This window comes from Nomascus leucogenys, chromosome 8 (assembly GCF_006542625.1).
Source record: "Nomascus leucogenys isolate Asia chromosome 8, Asia_NLE_v1, whole genome shotgun sequence".
In the NCBI taxonomy this organism is placed as follows: Eukaryota; Metazoa; Chordata; class Mammalia; order Primates; family Hylobatidae; genus Nomascus; species Nomascus leucogenys.
Genome location: NC_044388.1, coordinates 14,538,494 through 14,559,585, shown reverse-complemented (window position 1 = coordinate 14,559,585; position 21,092 = coordinate 14,538,494). Strand labels below are relative to the sequence as shown.

The window sequence follows — 21,092 nt, the reverse complement described above, 5'->3', positions numbered from 1 at the left end:
GACCAGATTCAGTGTGAAGGGCGTGGGAAAGGTAGCAGAAAAGGAGGTGATAGAGAGAACTGCCAGGTTCCACTCCTAGACATGAAGCAATTCTTAGTGATTACAAAGCCCAGTGTTTGGGTGGCTGGAGTGGAACAGAGTTGAAGGCCCTTCATGTTGAGGAGGCTAAGGAATTCCTAGGCCATAGAATCAGAGGGTATCAGCATGAAGACTCTGAATGGAGTCTGAGAATGGCAGTGGAAGGCAGGGAAGGGGAAAAGTGAGCCTGATGTGGAAATCACAGGACAAGGGAGAGGAGGGCATGTGGTGGAGGTCAGGGGAATGCTGAAAGGGTGGTACCAACAGAGGGTAAAAACGGCAAGTGAAAAGCAGCTCAGCAAGAATAGAAATGGTGGCCAGGCGCGGCCGGGAGTGGTGGCTCACGCCTGTAATCCTAGCACTTTGGGAGGGCTAGGCGGGCGGATCACGAGGTCAGGAGATCGAGACCATCCTGTCTAATATAGTGAAACCCTCTCTCTAACAAAAATAGAAAAAAATTAGCCGGATGTGGTGGCAGGCGCCTGTAGTCCCAGCTACTCGGGAAGCTGAGGCAGGAGAATGGCATGAACCTGGGGGGCGGAGTTTGCAGTTAACCCAAGGTGGCGCCACTGCATTCGAGCCTGGGTGACAGAGCGAGACTCCGTCTCAAAAAAAAAAAAAGAAACAGCTAGAAGCAGCTCTGGAAAAAGGAACAAACCAGCTCTGCTCTTTCTTTTTTTTTTTGTGGCCCAGGCCGAAGTGCAGTGGCGCAATCTCGGCTCACTGCAAGCTGCACCTCCCGGGTTCACGCCATTCTCCTGCCTCAGCCTCCTGAGTAGCTGGGACTACAGGCATCTGCTGCCACGCCTGGCTAATTTTTTTTTTATTTTTAGTCGAGACACGGTTTCACCATGTTGGCCAGGATGGTCTTCATCTCCTGACCTCGTGATCCGCCTGCCTCGGCCTCCCAAAGTGCTGGGATTACAGGCGTGAGCCACTGCTACCGACCTGCCTTTTCCCAGAGAGCCCAGAGAGTCAGAAAAGATAAGGATTTCTCAAGGTGGCTTGGAAAATGTGTGTAGTCTGGGGACAATTGGGTTCCATGTCTTTTAAAATTTTTTTAATTTTATTTCTTTTTAGAGACAGTCTTGCTCTGTCACCCAGGCTGGAATGCAGTGGTGCCATCATAGTTCACTGCAGCCTCAAACTCCTAGGCTCGAGGGATCCTCCTCCCCAAGCCTCTGGAATAGCTAGGACTACAAGTGTGCACTACCATGCCTGGCTAACATTTTAATTTTTTGTAGAGATAATGTCTTGCTATGTTGCCCAGGCTGGTCTCAAACTCTTGGCCTCAAGCAGTCCTCCTACTTGAGCCTCCCCAAGTGCTGGGATTACAGATGTGAGCCACCGCACATGGCCTAGGCTCTAGGTCTTAATAAGAATTTTAAGTAGAATTTAAGTTAGGACTCTTGGGGTCTAATCTCGGCATCAAAGAAACACAGTTCAGCAATAACAATGTGAATTTTCTTTTCTTTTTTTTTTTTTTTGAGATGGAGTCTCGCTCTGTCGCCCAGGCTGGAGTGCAGTGGCGCAATCTCGGCTCACTGCAAGCTCCGCCTCCCGGGTTCACGCCATTCTCCTGCCTCAGCCTCTCCCAGTAGCTGGGACTACAGGCACCCGCCACTATGCCTGGCTAATTTTTTTTGTATTTTTAGTAGAGACGGGGTTTCACCGTGGTCTCGATCTCCTGACCTCGTGATCCGCCCGCCTCGGCCTCCCAAAGTGCTGGGTTTACAAGCGTGAGCCACCGCGCCTGGCCAACAATGTGAATTTTCAACCTAGACAACATAGAGAAACCATCGTCTCTACAAAAAATTAGAAAAAATTAGGGCCAGGTGTGGTGGCCCACACCTGTAATCTCAGCACTTTGGGAGGCCAAAGTGGGCGGATTTCTTGAGGTCAGGAGTTCAAGGCCAGCCTGGCCAACATGGTGAAATCCCGTCTCTACTAACGATACAAAAAAATTAGGCACAGCAGCACATACCTGTAGTCCTAGCTACTTGGGAGGCTGAGGCAGGAGAATCTCTTGAACCCGGGAGGCGGAGGTTGCAGTGAGCCAAGATGTGCACTCTAGCATTCCAGCCTGGGTGACAGAAGGAGACTCTGTCTCAAAAAATAAAAACAAAAAATTAGCCAGGCTTGGTGGCATCTGCCTGTGGTCCCGGCTACGTGGAAGGCTTAGGTGAAGGACTGCTTGAGCCCAGGAGGTCAAGGCTATAGCGAGCCATGATCACAACGCTGCACTCTAGCCTGGGGAACAGAACAAGACCCCATCTCAAAAAAAGAAAAAATAAAGATAAATGTAAATTTTAAGAACTTCATTTTTTATTCAGTTAAAACACACACACACACACACACACACACACACACACACAAACACCAAGGAGAGAAGTACATAATTAATGCACAACAAAAATCTTAAAAATCTAGCTGGCATGGTAGCATGTACCTGTAGTCCCAGCTGCTCAGGAGGCTGAGGCGGGAGGATCACCTGAGCCCAGGAGTTTGAGGCTGCAGTGAGCTGTGAGCCTGCCTATCCGCTCCAGCCTGGGTGACAGAGTGAGACCCTGTCAAAAAATAAAAAAAAAATCTTTAAAATCTCTTCTCTCCACATGGATGACAGCTATTCTCACAAATTTCCTCTCTCTCACTCCCTTTACTCCTAACCACCCCAAACTCTATTGTGAGAAGACACCTGGACTGTACTGAACATAGTAACTGAGAGCCCCAGCTGTTGCTCTGAAATTCACTGCTGAAATCTGCACTGAGGTCACACCTTCCACGGGCTGCTCCCAGCATAGCTGCGGCAAAAATACTTTGGCTGCTGTACTCCCCAACAACCTTGCTGAACTTTCCTTAAAACTGCACGGTATTCTGAGAAGCTCCCGCCCACCTTCCTTCCTTCCCTTTCTTCCTGACTAGAGGTCAGATTTGCATTGCAATCTGATGGGCCTCCCAGTTTCTCCCACTGTCTCCCCACTTTTTCTCACAGGTGGTTCCTCTAACTGATTTCTTTCTTTCTTTTTTTATTTTTTTGAGATGGAGTCTTGCTCTGTCGCCCAGGCTGGAGTGCAGTGGTGCGATCTCAGTTCACTGCAACCTCCACCTCTCAGGTTCAAGTGATTCTCCTGCCTTAGTCTCCAGAGTAGCTGGGATTATAGGCGTGCACCACCATGCCCGGCTAATTTTTCTTTTTAGTAGAGATGGAGTTTCACCATCTTGGCCAGGCTGGTCTCGAACTCCTGACCTCAGGTGATCCGCCTGTCTTGGCCTCTCAAAGTGCTGGGATTACAGGAGTGAACCACTGCACCTGGCCCCCTTAATTGATTTCTTGCATGTTAATTCCCCTCTTGGCAGTTGCTTCTCTGAAGACCCAGACTAAATTGTGACCTCTTCCATTTCCTCCTTCCTACCATTGCACTCATCTTTGCTGAAAGTTGTAACTGACTGGGCTAGAATGGCCAGAAAATGTTGGCACCTCACTGTCCCCTATCCATCCTCACTCCTGTGGAAGGAAGTGAACAAATACTCTGAAATGTATCACTGTCCTTCACTCTAAGAAGAACTCATGAAAATTTCTGGTAAATAAGACTATCTCAGGATACTACTGATAATCTATTAGGTAACACTTAAAGAGTACTTCACATTTGCCAGGCATTATGTTAGCTGCTTTATGTGCATTCTCACATTTAAACCTTATAACTTGGCCAGGTGTGGTGGCTCACATCTGTAATCCCAGCACTTTGGGAGGCCGAGGTGGGCGGATCACTTGAGATCAGGAGTTCGAGGCAAGCCTGGCCAACGTGGTGAAACTCCATCTCTACTAAAAATACAAAAAAATAGGCCGGGCGCGGTGGCTCACGCTTGTAATCCCAGCATTTTGGGAGGCCGAGGCGGGCGGATCACGAGGTCAGGAGATCGAGACCACAGTGAAACCCCGTCTCTACTAAAAATACAAAAAATTAGCCGGGCGTGGTGGCGGGCGCCTGTAGTCCCAGCTACTTGGAGAGGCTGAGGCAGGAGAATGGCGTGAACCCTGGAGGCAGAGCTTGCAGTGAGCCAAGATTGCGCCACTGCACTCCAGCCTGGGCGACAGAGCGAGACTCTGTCTCAAAAAAAAAAAAAAAATTAGCTGGGCGTGGTGGCACGCGCCTGTAATCCCAGCTACTTGGGAGGCTGAGGCAGGAGAATCGCTTGAACCTGGGATGGGGAGGTTGCAGTTAGCTGATATTGAGCCACTGCACTCCAGCTTGAGTGACAGAGCAAGACCCTATCTCAAAAAAATAAATAAATAAACAAATAAATAAAATAAACCTTACAACTCTGAGGTAGAACTATTATTATTCCAATTTTACAGAAGAGGAAACTGAGGCCAAGTTGTCCAAGTCACACAGAGGTAACTGGCAGAGTTGGAACTAACCTGAGGACAGTCTAACACCAATGACTGGGCTCTTGTCATTATGTCATGGGTAAGAAACTCAGAACACAAGGGTTTCACAGATCACCCCCTCTCCACCTTTACAGAGGAAACTGAGATCCTTAGGTGAATTACCCTGTGTTATCCAGGAAGTCAGGGCAGAAGCAAGATTTGCACCCAGGTGTTGACTCCAAATTTTCAGCTCTACTGTTTCAGAAAGTGAGAAAACTAAAAGATCAGGGTGACTCCTGTCTCACAATGGAAAAGAAAACTCAAACACAGCAACCAGCAGGGGAACTAAGGACAGGAAAGCAGCCTAGAGCATAGTGGTATTAAAGGGCAATTACTGGATAGTTCAACTTCCTTCTACCCCCACCCACCTGCCCCAAGCTGGAGCTTGCAACTGAGGTCTGAGGAATAACATTACAGATCTATAGAACTATGGAGTGCCCATAGGCAGGGCATTAGGACAGTGAGGAAGAAGTGGAGGGAGAGAGGACTAGCTGGAGGAAGCAGTTAGGTTCAGTGAGCCTTCCTGTGTTGGGTTTTCTACTAAGCACTGGTTATCTAAAGTTAAATAAGAAAAACTTCCTTGCTTCTGAGGATCAGGATAGACTGCACGGAGGAGATGATACCTGAGCAGGTTTCAGAGCCTGAAAAGACATAGAGGAGGGGGCGAAAACCTCTGGACTCACGTGCAATTGCCTATTTGCTAGCTTGATTCAATTTCACAAATACATTCTAAAGGCCTTCTCTGCCTTGGGCCTTGTTCCAGGTGCTGGGACCACAGTGGTGAGCAAATCAGCTGCAGTCCCTGCCCTCTGGCTGGAGAGTCTGTCTAGGAAGACAGCTAAACAATCTTAACACAGTGTGAGATGTGCTTTATGTAAGGAACCTACAAGGCACTGTGGGACAAGGGAGTCCAATTGCCCCCAGGCCAAAAGCAGTCCCAATTTCTGGACATGAAAAAACTCTTCACAATCTAATGCCATTGTCACTTTCCAGTCTCATTTACCACCATTTCCCCAAAAGCTGGGAACACACAAAGTATGTGTGTGTGTCTGTGTATGTGAATCTGAACATGCCAGGCCTTTGCTCACACTGCTTCTGTTCCCTGGCATACGGATGCTTTCTTGGAGAAACGCTCCTCAACACACTCAGCCTTACTCAAATTCTCTCTTGTGCTCCCAAGGCCAGCCCTTTGTCTATCTGCCTCTCTAGGTTGGTGAAGTCTTTAAAGGACCCAAATGCAAGGTCAAGAGTACCCATTATGGAGTTATACAGATACAGGTGGGCTTTGCCTAGCCAAGAGGCTTTGGCCTCTTAGCGGCCCTCTCTATCTAGATGAACAGTTCCTACTCCAGGAAATGCAATCAGTACTGATGTTTAGTTCTTGGCACATGGTAGTTGCTCAAAAATGTTTTCTGAGTTGAATTGCATTAATATTAAGGTCGTAGGTCAGAATTTGCACTTTATGAAGGCCCTAGCTATGAGCTGGATCTTGGAAGGGCTCATGATCAACTTTAGCAGTTTTCTGTGGCTAAAAATGAGAAATATAAACCATGTTCTTTGTCTTGAAGACCTGCCTGTTAGTGGGAGAAACAGATGGTCAAGCTCTCAACAGTACAATTCCAAATTCCTAGAGCAGTGGTTCTTAAACTTTAGCAAGCAGATCAGAATCACCTAAAGATCATCTGCTAAAACAGATGGCTGGCCCCAGCCCCAGAGTTTCTGATTTAAAGGTCTGGGGTAAGCTCTGAGAATTCGAGCTTGCATTTCCAACTCACTCCCAGGTGATACTGAAGTTGCTGGATTGACAAGATTCCCTCCTTGATGAAACATTGGTCAGGCTCTTCTGAGCTCTCTCTTTGACTAGGCCTGAGCGTGGGCTCCCATGTCTTTCCTTGCGGAATTCCATTTTAGCAAGAATCTTGCCAAGTCAGTTTAGCCAGAATCCTCCATTCTTGATATCCGATTACTCTCCATATCTGGTTTTGACCCATACCGCCACCATTCCCCAGGTGATGTTCAGTTACCCTGACCTGCCTTCGGCAGGAATCTTGTTAGGTCAATTTAGCTAGATTCCCCGCCGATGTTTCCTCTTAGTAATTTTCCATCCACTGACTTCCACACACTGCCCCTTAGCTATAAATTCCCACTTTGCTATATTCAGCCCAATCGCTCTGACTTACTGCAAAACTCTATCCCGACCTCTGTCAGATTGGGCCTGAATAAAGTTTGCCTTACCATTCTTAAACATGAATAATTAAGTGTCATGAATAGTTTTTTCTTTAATGGGATCCATACTTTGAGAAATACTGATTAGAGGTTAAGGGTCCTGTGCTCATTATCTGGCACATATTAATGATAGGTCTCTGAGTTTGAATCCTGGCCAACCACATCGTCAGTCTTGGCTTTTTTTTCTTTTCTTTTTTTTTTTTTGAGACAGGGTTTTGCCCAGGCTGGAGTGCAGTGATACAATCACGGCTCACTGCAGCCTCGACCTCCTGGGCTCAAGCCATCCTCCCGCCTTGGCCTCCCGAGTAGCTGGGGTCACAGGTGCAAGCTGCCATGCCCAGCTAATTTTTAATTTTTTTGTAGAGGTGGGGTCTCACTATATTGCTCAGGCTGGTCTTGGGCTCCTGGGCTCACCTATCTCGGCCTCAGTCTTGCCTCTTGATCAAATCACTCATCTCTCTGTGCTTCATTTACCTCATCTGTGAAATCCAGATAATAAGCTAGTGCGTGGTAAGTGCAAAAAGCAACACCTGGCACAATGCTTAATGAATATTGGTTAAATCTTATAATCATTTTCTGTAGGAAGTGGGACGACAAAGTTAAGGGTCTAGGTGGTCAGAGAAGAGCAAGGATTATGTCCCTTTTTTGTGCAGCCAGGCGGGCCCTGTACTTTTTCTCTGCGCGACCCTCCTCGGGCAGCATTGGGTCTGGAACTCTCATGCCTTACTCCCAAGCAGGTTCTGTAGTCCAGCCCCCCGGCTCCCTACAGCCAGCCGATGCTGCGCAAGCGCCGTACCCACGCTTTATGCACATGCGTACTCAGATGCGCCGGTAGGGGACGCGCCGGCACAGCAAAAATGGCAGCGGCATTACGGGTGGCGGCGGCCGGCGCAAGGCTCAGCGTTCTGGCGAGCAGTCTCCGCGCCGCGGTCCGCAGCCTTTGCAGCCAGGCCACCTCTGTTAACGAACGCATCGAAAACAAGCGCCGGACCGCACTGCTGGGAGGCGGCCAACGCCGTATTGACGCGCAGCACAAGCGAGTGAGTCTTGAGGGGCCTAAGTGAGTCCCGCCCCTGGCGTCCGCGACCTATCACAGCGTGCCCGGCTTGCGGCGTCCGAGGCCTTTCTGCCAATCCGCACGGTGCCTGGAGGGGCGGGAGCGAGGGTGTTCACCTTGAAAACCTGTAGCGTCTCTCGTGGAGGCGGGTATAACCAGCAGAAGCACCTGTGTGCTTTTCCACACCGTTTAACCCTTGGGATTTAGACGGATCTGCCTGGTCTCCAGCCAGCTCACCACTTAACATAAACTTTTGGGCAACTTATTAAATCTCTGCGGGTCATTTTAATAATAATTCTTCCTTCACAAGAGTATCGTTAGACCATAGATAGCAAAACGATAGGCGCTCAGTAAAAACGATGTGCTTATTCTCGTGCCCCATGAAAAAGTTATGGTAGATTCTTTCTCCTTTGTGGAAGCAGGAAAACAACTTGGGCATACTCCACTAACATGAAGTGGGGGATGTGCGCGTGCAGGGAACTTGTGGAACTCTTCTGCCCGCAGAATGCCTGGTCAAGCTCTTTAGGGCCTCAGCATGCCTCGCCTTGATGGGTAGCAAAGGCATGTGTCGGAAGCAGGTGGCCTTTCTGGGAGTGCACAGGCTACTCTCGATGTTTGGCTGGACTGAGCAGCTGAAACACTGCCACCCACCGCCTGAGTTTTGAGGCGAGAATCCAGCTGGCCTTCAGAGATAAGCTGGGTGGCCCATTTTGGAGAGGTGACCCCTGACTTGAAACCAGGCTTGCCCAGTGTATCCGTGACTGGTGGGTGAGTCTGGACCGTTGTGCTGAACGAATTAACCAACGGGAAGGTGCAGAAGTGAAACTCTTACAGGTGAGGAGTATTCAGGCACAACTCACAACCATGAGGGAGGCACTGGGGGAGGGATGGGGTCTTAAAGTGAGGAGATTTGAACAGCTCTATATTTGTCTAATATTGATTCAGATGTCATAAATTCGCATTTGACAAGGGTCCGAAGGTGACAGTTCCTTTTGACACGAGAGTGAAATGTAAATTTAGTGATGGTTTGTGGTGCTAGGAGTGCTTTCTCTCCCCTAGGGCTACTTCTAGCCTACTCTGTTAGGGCTGAGGGAGATGTTAGATCATCCTCTGGAAAGGCCTGTCAGTGCTCCTGTACACTCTTTCTGTTGGGGCCGATTGCCCAATTCTTCCCTGGAACATCGCCCAGCCCTTTCCCAGGTAGATCCTACTGGGTTTAGATGAAGTCTCCAGAAGCTGTTTTTCTTTTGCCAAAGTTGACTTAGGAGGCAGATTTAATATGAACCCCCTCCTGCACCCCTTTTTATTTTTTGATACGGAGTTTTGCTTTTGTTGCCCAGGCTGGAGTGCCATGGTGCGATCTTGGCTCATTGCAACCTCTGCCTCCCAGGTTCAAGCTATTCTCCTGCCTCAGCCTCCCGAGTAGCTGGGATTACAGGCACCCACCACCATGCCTGGCAACTTTTTTTTTGTATTTTTAGTAGAGACAGGGTTTCACCATGTTGGCCAGGCCGGGCTTGTACGCCTGACCTCAAGTGATTTACCCACCTTGGCGTCCCAAAGTGTTGGGATTACAGGCGTGAGCCACTGCGCCGGCCCTGCACCCCTTTTTAAACAGTTTTTGACCATGTCCTTAGATTTTCCCAGAAGAGGAATTAGTGGGTCAAAGGGTGTAAGTTTATTTTTTTGAGACAGAGTGTCACTGTTGCCCAGGCTAGAGTGCAGCAGCTCACTGCAACTTCCGCTTCCCAGCTTCAAACAATTTTCCTGCCTCAGCCTTCAGAGTACCTGGGGTTACAGGTATGTGCCACCACACCTGGCTAATTTTTGTGTTTTTAGTACAGACAGGGGTTTCACCATGTTGGCCAGGCTGGTCTTGAACTCCTGACCTCAGGTGATCCACCCGCTTCTGCCTCCCAGAGTGCTGGGATGACAGAATTTTTTTTTTTTTTTTTCCTTGAGACAGGGTCTTACTCTGTCACCCAGGCCGGAGGGCAGTGGTGTAATCATGGCTCACTGCATCCTCGACCTTCTGGGCTCCAGCGATCCTTCCACTTCAGCCTCCTACCCAGCTAATTTTTTTTTTCTTTTTGGTAGAGACAGGGTCTCGCTTTGTTGCCCAGGCTGGTCTCAACTCCTGGGCTCAAGCAGTCCTCCCACCTTGGCCTTCCAAAGTGCTGGGATTACAGGTGTGAGCCGCAGTGCCTGGTCAGTATAAATATATTTTAAAAATCTGTATATATGTTGCCAAATTGGTTTCCTAAAAACTTACTCTATTTTACATGACAGTGTATAGGATTGCCTGTTTTGTTTTTTTTTTAAAATGCAACCTCACCAGCTTTGGCTACTTTCCTAAGGGGGAAATAATAGCCAATTTGAGGTATTTTTTGTTTTTGTTTTTTTCGGGGAGGGGGGGATGGGACAGTAGGCTAGGGTATTTGCCTCGGGTTGAGAGCTTGGGAGTCCAAGCAATGGAGGATTTTTTTTTTTTTTTAGATAGAGTCTTGCTCTGTCGCCCAGGCTTGAGTGCAGTGGCGCGGTCTTGGCTCACTGCAAGCTCTGCCTCCCGGGTTCACGCCGTTCTCCTGCCTCAGCCTTCTGAGTAGCTGGGACTACAGGTGCCCGCCACCACACCCGGCTAATTTTTTGTAGTTTTAGTAGAGACGGGGTTTCACTGTGTTAGCCAGGATGGTCTCGATCTACTGACCTCGTGATCCGCCTGCCTCGGCCTCCCAAAGTGTTGGGATTACAGGTGTGAGCCACTGCACATGGCCTCTTTTTTTTTTTTCTAAAGATAGGATCTCACCTTGTTGCTCAGGCTGGAGTGCGGTGGAGTGATCGTGGCTCACTACAACCTTTGCTTCCCAGGTTCAAGTGATTCTCCTGCCTTAGCCTCTTGAGTAGCTGGGATTACAGGCGCGTGCCACAACACCTGGCTAGTTTTTGTATTTTTAGTAGAGACGGGGTTTCACCATGTTGACCAGGCTGGTCTCGAAATTCTGACCTCAGGTGATCCTCCCATCTCGGCATCCCAAAGTGCTGGGATGACAGAATTTTTTGTTTCTTTCTTGAGACAAGGTCTTACTCTGTCACCCAGGCTGGAGGGCAGTGGTGTAATAATGGCTTACTGCATCCTCGACCTCTGGGCTCCAGTGATCCTCCCACTTCAGCCTCCTACCACGCTAGTTATTTTATTTTATTTTATTTTTTGGTAGAGACAGAGTCTCACTTTGTTGCCCAGGCTGGTCTCAACTCCTGGGTTCAAGCAGTCCTCCCGCCTTGGCGTCTCAAAGTGCTGGGATTACAGGTGTGAGCCGCAGTGCCTGGTCAGTATAAATATATTTTAAAAATCTGTATATATGTTGCCAAATTGGTTTCCTAAAAACTTATTCTACTTTACATGACAGTGTATGGGATTGCCTGGCTTTTGTTTGTTTTTTTAAACACAACCTCACCAGCTTTGGCTACTTTCCTAAGGGGGAATAGCCAATTTGAGGTATGTGGTTTTTTTTGTTGTTGTTTTTGGGGAAGGGGACGGATGGTAGGCTAGGGTATTTGCTTGGGGCTGAGAGCTTGGGAGCCCAAGCAATGGAGGCTTTTTGTTTGTTTATTTTTGTTTTTTGAGACAGTGTCTCACCCTGTCACCCAGGCTAGAGTGCAGTGTTGCGATCTCGGCTCACTGCAACCCCTGCCTCCTAGGTTCAAGCGATTCTCTTGCCTCAGCCTCCCAAGTAGCTGGGACTACAGGTGGGTGCTACCAAGCCTGGCTAATTTTTTTTGTATTTTTAGTAGAGACAGGGTTTCGCCGTGTTAGCCAGGATGGTCTCGATCTCCTGACCTCATGATCCACCTGCCTTGGCCTCCCAAAGTGCTGGGATTACAGGCGTGAGCCACCACGCCTAGCCTTTTTTTTTTTTTTTTTTTAAAGACAGGTTCTCGCTTTGTTGCTCAGGCTGGAGTGTGGTGGAGTGATCACAGCTCACTATAACCTCCGCTTCCCAGGTTCAAGTGATTCTCCTGCCTCAGCCTCTTGAGTAGCTGGGATTACAGGCACGTGCCACCACTCCCAGCTAATTTTTGTATTTTTCGGTAGAGACCAGGTTTTGCCATGTTGTCCAGCTGGTCTCAAATTCCTGGGCTCAGGCGATGCTCGTCTCAATCTCCCAAAGTGCTGGGATTACAGGTGTGAGTCACTGTGCCCAGCCGAGGCTCTTGGTAGATTGAGAGCTCCGACCTCATCTCCTCAAAGAAGCGTTTTTTTTTTTTTTTTTTTTTTTTTTGAGACGGAGTTTCACTTTGTTGCCCAGGCTGGAGTGCAATGGTGCACAATCTCGGCTCGTTGCAAGCTCTGCCTCCCGGGTTCAAGTGATTCTTCTGCCTCAGTCTCCCGAGAGGCTGGGAATACAGGCGCATGCCACCACACCTGGCTAATTTTGTATCTTTTAATAGAGATGGGGTTTCTCCACGTTGGTCAGGCTGGTCTCAATTTCCTGGCCTTGTGATCCACCTACCTTGGCCTCCCAAAGTGCTGGGATTACAGGCGTGAGCCACCGTGCCCGGCCCAAAGAAGCATTTTTAAACTCTTCTCAAGTGAGCTCTTTAGCATTTTGTGTCCCACTCCCCTTCTACTCAGCCACTCCCTGCTATGGGGTCATCTCTGTGTCACAGTGTCACTGTGGGACAGGATAGTAGGAGGAGAAGCCCACAGAGGAGGCAGGAGAAGAACCAGGAAGTAGCGTGTCCTTGAGGTGGGAGCTGGGAACAGCAGGGACCCTCGTGAGGTGAGGTGTGCTTCTGTAGGTCTCCCTAGAAAAAACCTGTGTCAGATCCTTCACTAAGCCTGCTTTAGTTTCCACCACCTGCTTCTGCATTCTTTTTATGGCTCCTTAGGTCTCCAGTAAGTATTTGCGGAACTAGTTAATTGTGTTCCAGGGTCAGGTTCTCCTTATCCCCACTTCTCTCTACCTTTTCCTCGCCCTATTTCCTTATTCATCTTCCACAGTTTGGTGGCTTCTGGCGCACGCTGTCTGTCCTGATTTCCATGTCATCTAAAGTCTACTAATAACACCTATCTGCCTTGGGCAGGTTGGATAGAATGAAAGCACTTGCATTGAGATGAACGGGCAAATCTGCCCTTCAAGCCCTCCCATGAACAGCCCTTGCTTTGCTTACTAAATTGTCTGTGATGACATCACTGAGTGATCTTTGTTCCATTGTAGGGAAAGCTAACGGCCAGGGAGAGGATCAGTCTCTTGCTGGACCGTGGCAGCTTTGTTGAGAGCGACATGTTTGTGGAACACAGATGTGCAGATTTTGGAATGGCTGCTGATAAGAATAAGGTATTTGTTCAAATGGTGGTGTGAACACTTTTTAGGTGTGGCTCAGCTGGCCTACCCACTAGAATAAGGCTTTTATCTGAAGTCCTCTGCAGAGGCACTGCAGACATCACGCCCGGCCAATTTTTGTGTTTTGTTTTTTTGTTTGTTTTTGTTTTTGTTTTTTGAGACAGTCTCACTCTGTCGTCCAGGCTGGAGTGCAGTGGCATGATCTCGGCTCACTGCAAGCTCCACCTCCCAGGTTCATGTCATTCTCCTGCCTCAGCCTCCCAGGTAGCTGGGACTACAGGCGCCCACCACCATGCCTGGCTAATTTTTTGTATTTTTAGTAGAGACGGGGTTTCACCGTGTTAGGATGGTCTCGATCTCCTGACCTCGTGATCCACCCACCTTGGCTCCCAAAGAAGTTTTGTATTTTTAGTAGAGACGGGCTTTCGCCATGTTGGTCAGGCTGGCCTTGAACTCCTGGCTTCAAGCAATCCACCCACCTCGGCCTCCCAAACTGTTGGGACTACAAGCATGAGCCACCGTACCCTGCCTTGTGTTTCTTTATACGTCCTCCTTCATGTAAGCATAGAGAAGTGGTGGCCCTGGGTCTTGATTATTTTGCTTTTAGGAGGGTACATAAGGTCCAAGATGACAGTGCCCTTCACTCCTATTGATGAAGTAGTAGCCCTGTGCTTGCTGTTGTAGAGCTGGGAAAGTAGAGTGGGATTCCTTCATGTTCCTTGTTCATAATGACGTTTTAGGAATTTGGGTTTTTTGTCTTTCATTGAGGCATAGTGGCCAAATTCATTAAAAGAAGTATTTGGATTTTTTAACCTTTATTTTTGCATTTTTCTGGTAGTTTCCTGGAGACAGCGTGGTCACTGGACGAGGCCGAATCAATGGAAGATTGGTTTATGTCTTCAGTCAGGTATTTCATAACTCCAGTAGTCTGAACTTTCTTGGAGGGCAGAGCCAAGAGGAAAATATGTGAAAGAAGCCAATCTTGGGGAATGAAAACTTGCTTGTAGTTTGGGGAAAATGAGGGATTTGCTTTGTTGTTCAGTGCATATTTCCAGAATATTGTGTGTTTTTTTCTTAGGAAGAGTCCTTAGTCTGTTTTGCAGGGCATCACAGGGCACTAGCCTTGTACAAAGGTATCCTAGAAACCAGGAATTTATTCCAAGTGAATGAGATTCCTCTTGGCAGGGTTGGGTGTGTGCCTGTAGGGCATCTATGTCCTGGGCAGTGTATGTGGACTGGAGAGAGTGCAGTGGGTGCAGCCTAGGAAAGGGGACTTGACTCTCAGAACCAGAGTCCCCCTGAGCTTTGGGCTTTCATGAATATGTTCAGAAAACTTTTATCAGGGTGCCTCAAGACAGATACAGTTTGTTCACACACATAGCCAAAGCTATCAATATGTTATTTTACACGCAAAAGGGAATGAAGGTTGTTAATCAGCTGGCCTTGCGATATGGAGAGTAGCCTGATTTATCCAGGTGGGCCCAATATAATCACAAGGTCCTTAAAAGTGGAAGAGGGAGGTAGAAGAGGAGCTTAGAAGGATGTGATATGAGAAGGACATGATCTGTAGTACCTGGCTTTGAAGATGGGAGAAGGGGACCATCAGCAAAGGAGTGCCCATGGTCTCTAGGAGCTGGTAAAGGCAAGAAAACACATTTTCCCCTAGAGCCTCCAGAAGGGAGCACAGTCCTGCCAACCTTAATTTTAGCCCAGTCAATCCTGTGTAGCACTTCTAAATTATAGAAATATAAGATAATACATTTGTGTTGTTTCAAGGCACTGAATTTATATTAATTTGTTATAGCAGTAATAGAAAACTAACACAGAATATGTTGTGTACTATTTTGGATTTGACTTTTTTCTCTCCAGAGGTGGAAATATGTGTATAATTTAAAATGCTTAGGTCTTTTTACAGACCTGAAGTTTGGTATTAAAATTGGCTAGGCGTGGTGGCTCATGCCTGTAGTCCCAGTACTTTGGGAGGCTGAGACGGGTGGATCACCTGAGTCAGGAGTTTGAGACCAGCTGGCCAACATGGCGAAACTCCATCTCTACTAAAAGTACAAAAATTAGCTGGGTGTTGTGGGTGCCTGTAATCCCAGCTACTTGGGAGGCTGAGGCAGGAGAATCGCTTGAACCTGGGAGGTGGAGGTTGCAGTCAGCTGAGTTTGCGCCACTGCACTCGAACCTGGGCGACAGAGTGAGACTCCGTCTCAAAAAAAAATAATAAAATAGTTATACTTGGTTAATTTAAAATCTGTTGTAGTTAGTATGCATTTACCAATTAAATTACCTTTGAAATGTTTTAAAACTTACAAATCAGTCTACCAAATGCCGAAATAGAAGGAATCACATTTCTTCGTTTTGTGCAATTTATGAGAGCTGAGAAAAACTTGTACAGAAGGAACCATTGAAAAGAGAGGTAGAACAAAGAAAGATGTTTTCTGGACACGGTGTTCACTCACTATTAAGCAGATGGAAAAATTCACTGAATTGATACTTTGAGCACCTCTTAAGCTCATGTGGTAGGGTGGGAGTGAGGAGAAGGTGGAGATGACTGAGACAAGAGTTCCCACCCTGAAGAAGCAAATCATTTTATAGGCAGAATGGCACAGAACAGATGTAACTACAGAGCACATGGAGTGAGAGGTTCCAGGCAAATGCTGTAGACCCAAGACAAGGGACAATCACATCCAGGGTTGAGGAAAGCTTTAGGAACAATGGGGCAATTAGACAGGCCCTGAAGGATACTGAGGGTAGGGAGTGATGAGCTAGTTTTTTTTAATAGTGATCTCCAAGATGTTAATATCTTAGGTATTTTTTCTGGGGAGCTTCTGTTCTTCTGGGGAGCCTCCTCAGTCCCTTGCCTGATAATTGGCTGTTGGTGTATTCTGGGGGGAGAGAAAAAAGGGGCCAGCACTCATTCAGTGTATAGGCTCCTAATCTTGCATGTTTTCAGCCTCACCTTTTCCTCTTTTAGGCTAGCGATTGTGAGTTTAGAACCCTTCTGGTTAATTTCCTTTAGAGAACAAACATTCTCTCTCCTCTCAAGGTGAAGGAGAGGTCCTGTGGGGTCTAACTGCTTCTAACAGAGACTTGTTAGTCTCTGTTTTCAGCCTCCTTCTCACCTCCACTTTCCATGGTTCCTGGGTTGTCTCCTCCTTGATTACTCCCACTGCAGGTGTGTCAGCTTCCATTCTCTCCTTCTAAATCAGGTATTTTCTTGTGCTTTCAGTTCCCCCCAAATTTGTTTAATCCTTCCTATGCTGTTGTCTCCTTGTTCTTATTCTCATGGCTGATTCTGTTCTTAATTCCCAACTGTCTTTTTGAGGGGGTTTTAGGAGAGGTTATGCCCACAAGAAGCCCTTTACATCTGAGCATAATGAAGATCCATAAGCAGAAGAAGCAGTGAGAGCTTTGATTCTTGTTTTTTAACCTTTCTTTTTAAAGCAGCAAATAATAGGCTGGGTGCAGTGGCTCACACTTGTCATCTCAGCACTTTGGGAGGCCGAGGTGGGTGGATCACTTGAGGCCGGGAGTTTGAAACTGGCCTAGCCAACATGCAAAACTGTCTCTAATAAAAATACAAAAATTAGCTGGGCATGGTGGCACGTGCCTGTAATCCCAGCTACTCGGGAGGCTGAGGCAGGAGAATCACTTGAATCTGGGAGGCGGAGGATATAGTGAGCCAAGATCACGCCACTGCGCTCCAGCCTGGGTGACAGAGCAAGACTTGGTCTCAATAAGTAAAATAAAACAGTAAATATTTCTTAAAAACAGAAGTGCTTGACTGTTTGATATCCATAGAATCTGATATTAGAGTTAATTCTGTGTGATAGGTTTTCCTTCAGAACTGCAAATCATTTTTTTCCTTTTAAATCATTTTTGTAGAGCAAAGACTAGTTCTTTTGCTCTTGACAATTCATGAACTTCCTTTAAGATATTTTATTCTATGGAATAATCTATAAATCAGACTTTTTTTCTAATTTTTTAAACTTCTGAAAATGCTTTAAAAACTATACGTATTTTTTAAATACGGAGTCTCGCTCTGTCGCCCAGGCTGGAGTGCAGTGGTGCAATCTCTGCCCACTGCAACCTCCGCCTCCTGGATTCAAGTGATTCTCCTGCCTCAGCCTCCCGAGTAGCTGGGATTACAGGCACACACCACCACGCCCAGCTAATTTTTATATTTTAGTAGAGATGGGGTTTCACCATGTTGGCCAGGCTGGTCTGGATCTCTTGACCTCAAGTGATCCTCCTGCCTTGGCCTCTCAAAGTCTTGGGATTACAGGCGTGAGCCACTGTGCCTGGGCAACTTGTTTTGTTTTGTTTTGAGACAGGGTCTTGCTCTGTTGCGTAGGCTGGAATACAGTGGTGCTGTCTCAACTCACTGAAGCCTCTGTCTCCAGGGCTCAAGCAATCCTCCTGCCTCAGCCTCCCGAGTAGCTGGGACTCCAGGCATGTGCCACCATGTGCAGCTAACTTTGTTCTATATTTTTTATAGATACAGGCTTCTGCCATGTCGCCCAGGCTGGTCTCAGACTCCTGGACTCAAGCCATCCACCTGTCTTGGCCTCCCAAAGTGTTGGGATTACAGGCATGAGCCACCACACCTGGCCTAACAGCTTTTATCTGTGAATTTTCTATTTCTTCCTCCTACTGGGTTTTCATCTCTAGCCAGTCACTATATTTGACTTGCTGATTTGTATTTTCTTTTTAGGATTTCACAGTTTTTGGAGGCAGTCTGTCAGGAGCACATGCCCAAAAGATCTGCAAAGTAAGTGTTTAATACTCAAATTCAATCCATTGCTTTCCTCAGTTACATAGTGCTTATTGAGTATCTTTGGGGTACAAGACACTGAGCTAGGTGCTTGGGGTAGGGCAGAGGTATGCAAGATGTGCTACCCACCCGAAGGGGTGCATAACAGTTTTTGTACCGTGGATCTCTTCCATGGGCTGGCAAAGCCTGGACCCTCCTGTTTTTACATGCCTAAAATAAAATTTGTAGGATTTTAAAGGATTAAAAATGTTTTTAAAAACAACATTCATAATATACGTGCTCCCTTGTTAATGCATTTAATAACAAGATTTAGCAGTAGATCTCATAACTACCATAATTTCAAAGTAGTCAAAGGTGAAATATTTCAGGGTGTCTGCAACAACTTTAATGGGACGTAAAAATATCTGTGGCTTCTAATAATGGCAAAGTCACAGATATTTCTAATACTGAGGCTCATTGCCTATATCCATAATGAAAAGAAATGTTAACGATCAGCTAGCGTTAGTAAAGATAAAGATGTAAATTTTTTCCCATTCAAGTTCATGGACTCCCGTTCACAGACCTCTTGGGGTTCTGAGGATTTCAGATGAAGAACTTCTTGTCTAGGTGGAAGGGCCTGGTGCTAGAAGGTAAAGAACAGTGCGAGCATTGTATGCTGATATTTAAAAACTACTGCTAGAGATTAGATGCTCTGGAGAGGAATAAAACTATAAATAATAGAGAATTTTGGAATTAAAGTTGGAGCTACTAGTAACTGGAACATCTGGATTATAGACATGGTCCTGTCATGTATTACTCCTGAGACCTTGGGCCAGTCACTTAACTTTTAAACCTTCTTAATTTTTCTCATTTTACTCCCTGTTACGATGGGTAAATGAGGTAATGGAAGTGAAAGTGCTTTTTAAACTGTCAAGGACTGTGGGAATATTGCTTATTAGGCTGTCAGAATTACTAACCCATGAGGAGAATCTGTCACATTAGAAGTAAAAGCAGGCCTGGGCCTGCACTCAGATTAACAGATGGGTCAACATCTGCTTTCATGAAAGTACTACTTTGCCATGCTGTCTACTGTAAGTTCTGTCAAAGCAGTACCTGGGAACAAAACTGGCTGCTGGAAGACGTTACAACGTGAGCCTGTGGTTCTAGAAATGGTTGCCATGAGTTGTTTTATCCCCTGCTAATGGGAAGTGCTTTGGCTCTTGGGTGTTTGGGGGCTTTAATCAGCCTATTAAATATCTGGTCCTTTGTCTTCCATGAAGGTACCCAATCACGATGGGGAGTGAAACCAGTGTTACTGCCTCCTGTTTTGAAAAGTGCGCTCAGAACATTTTCCAGAAAACACTGTGGTATTTTGTGAATGTCGTTTTTTATATCAAGAACATTTGTCTCAATAAAAGATTTCTCCGCTGTCTCAGATCATGGACCAGGCCATAACGGTGGGGGCTCCAGTGATTGGGCTGAATGACTCTGGGGGAGCACGGATCCAAGAGGGAGTGGAGTCTTTGGCTGGCTATGCAGACATCTTTCTGGTGAGAAACCTGTTAATAGAGAATAGAGAATAAAAAAATACAGTGCTTAAGTTCTCTAAGCCATGGCCTGGCCAGAGCTTCTCCAACTCTCCTCATTGTTCTCTGCCGCATTGTGTCTGTTCTGTGGGTCCTTTCTGTGTCACGGGGGGTGGGATGAAGGGTAGATGAAAAGCAAGAGAGAGTGAGGAGAGAGGGTTTTCATTTTTTCTAACAGAGGGCCACTCACAGAGGAAATTACAGTTAAAGATCGTTCATAAGGGAAAAGCACTTGAAAATATTTTTCTTTTTTGGAAAGCAAGGGAGAGGAAATATGAAAAGTTAAAATGAACTGATGTGCTAGAATTAGAAGTTTTAAAAAATGTAGCACCTTTTTTATTTTTTGGTTAAAATACTACAGGATTATTATATAAAGTCCAAGCCATAGCACAAAGAAGAATGAAATCACCCCAGATCCTACCATTCAGAAACATTTGGCGAACCTCATTACTGACACCTCTTTGCTTATTTACAGACTGAAATTACGAGAGAAAGAAATGAAAAGAAACATAAAATAATGTGTTATGTGAAGTATAAAGTATATTTGTGAGAGATACAGTTAGAGACTGGGATGAGGGAGAGAGATACTGCAGACAGAAACTGGCAACATTTCCAGGGAGAAGGAAGGAAGGAGACAGGCAGACATTGTTTTTAATCAGGCCAGCCACTCTTGTCATCCCTGCTCTGCAGGCTTATTTCTGTGGGTGGCTTGGCCTAAGCAGTTTAGGCCTGAAAGTCATTCCTGTTTAGAAACAGAAGAGTGGCCCTCAGAGACATGGTGATAAACCACCACATTTTAGAGCTTGACTGGATTTTAGAATATTATCTAGTTGAATACATCTTTATGGGTGTGGAGGAGGTGTTTTTTTTTTTTTTTTAATATTTATTTATTTAGGGACAGGGTCTTGGTTGGCCAGGCTGGAATGCAGTGGCATGATCTCTGCTCACTGCAACCTCAGCCTCCTGGGCTCAAGCGATCCTCCCATCTCAGCCTCCTGAATAGCTGGCACCACAGGCATGCACCACCACATCTGGTGAATTTTTTTTGCATTTTTTTATAGAGGCGGGGTTTTGCCATGTTGCGCAGGCTTATCTTGAATCTTCTGGACTCAAGCGATTGGCCTACGTTTGCCTCCCGAAGTGCTGGGATTACAGGAGTGAGTCACCACACCTGGCCTTTAATTTTTGTTTTCAAGGGCTAGTCTTTACTTTCAGATCTTCATTGCTTAATTAATTGCTTACTAATGCTGCTTGTCATATTGATACCTCCACTCACTTATTCCTGCCTGTGTTATTTTTTGGTAACTTTTTATTTTGATAAAATTTCAAACTTCAGGCTGGGCGTGGTGGCTCACACCTGTAATCCCAGCACTTTGGGAGGCCAAGGCAGGTAGATCACTTGACGTTAGGAGTTCAAGACCAGCCTGGCCAACATGGTGAAATCCTGTCTCTATTAAAAATACAAAAATTAGCTGGGCATGGTGGCACATGCCTGTAATCCCAACTACTCAGGAGGCTGAGGTGGGACAATTGCTTGAACCTGGGAGACAGAGGTTACAGTGAGCCAAGATTGTTCCATTGCACTCCAACCTGGGTGACAGAGCAAGACTCC

The 21,092-nt window shown here is 46.5% G+C and overlaps 1 protein-coding gene across 4 annotated transcripts in view; it reads left to right on the top strand.

Moving 5' to 3' along the window:
* The first annotated feature begins 7,525 nt into the window (after positions 1-7,525).
* The window catches only part of PCCB (propionyl-CoA carboxylase subunit beta), a 78,901-nt gene continuing 65,334 nt past the window's right edge, over positions 7,526-21,092 (top strand). Inside the window, exons 1-5 of one of the 4 annotated variants that reach the window (XM_003265262.3) lie at positions 7,526-7,773; positions 13,010-13,129; positions 13,974-14,042; positions 17,856-17,912; positions 19,331-19,444. In XM_003265262.3, the coding sequence (XP_003265310.1) occupies positions 7,591-7,773; positions 13,010-13,129; positions 13,974-14,042; positions 17,856-17,912; positions 19,331-19,444 (543 nt within the window). In that variant the 5' untranslated portion in view covers positions 7,526-7,590. The remainder of the gene's footprint in view (positions 7,774-13,009; positions 13,130-13,973; positions 14,043-17,855; positions 17,913-19,330; positions 19,445-21,092) is intronic. The other 3 variants (XM_012508456.2, XM_030816779.1, XM_030816780.1) reach the window with 3 other exon arrangements.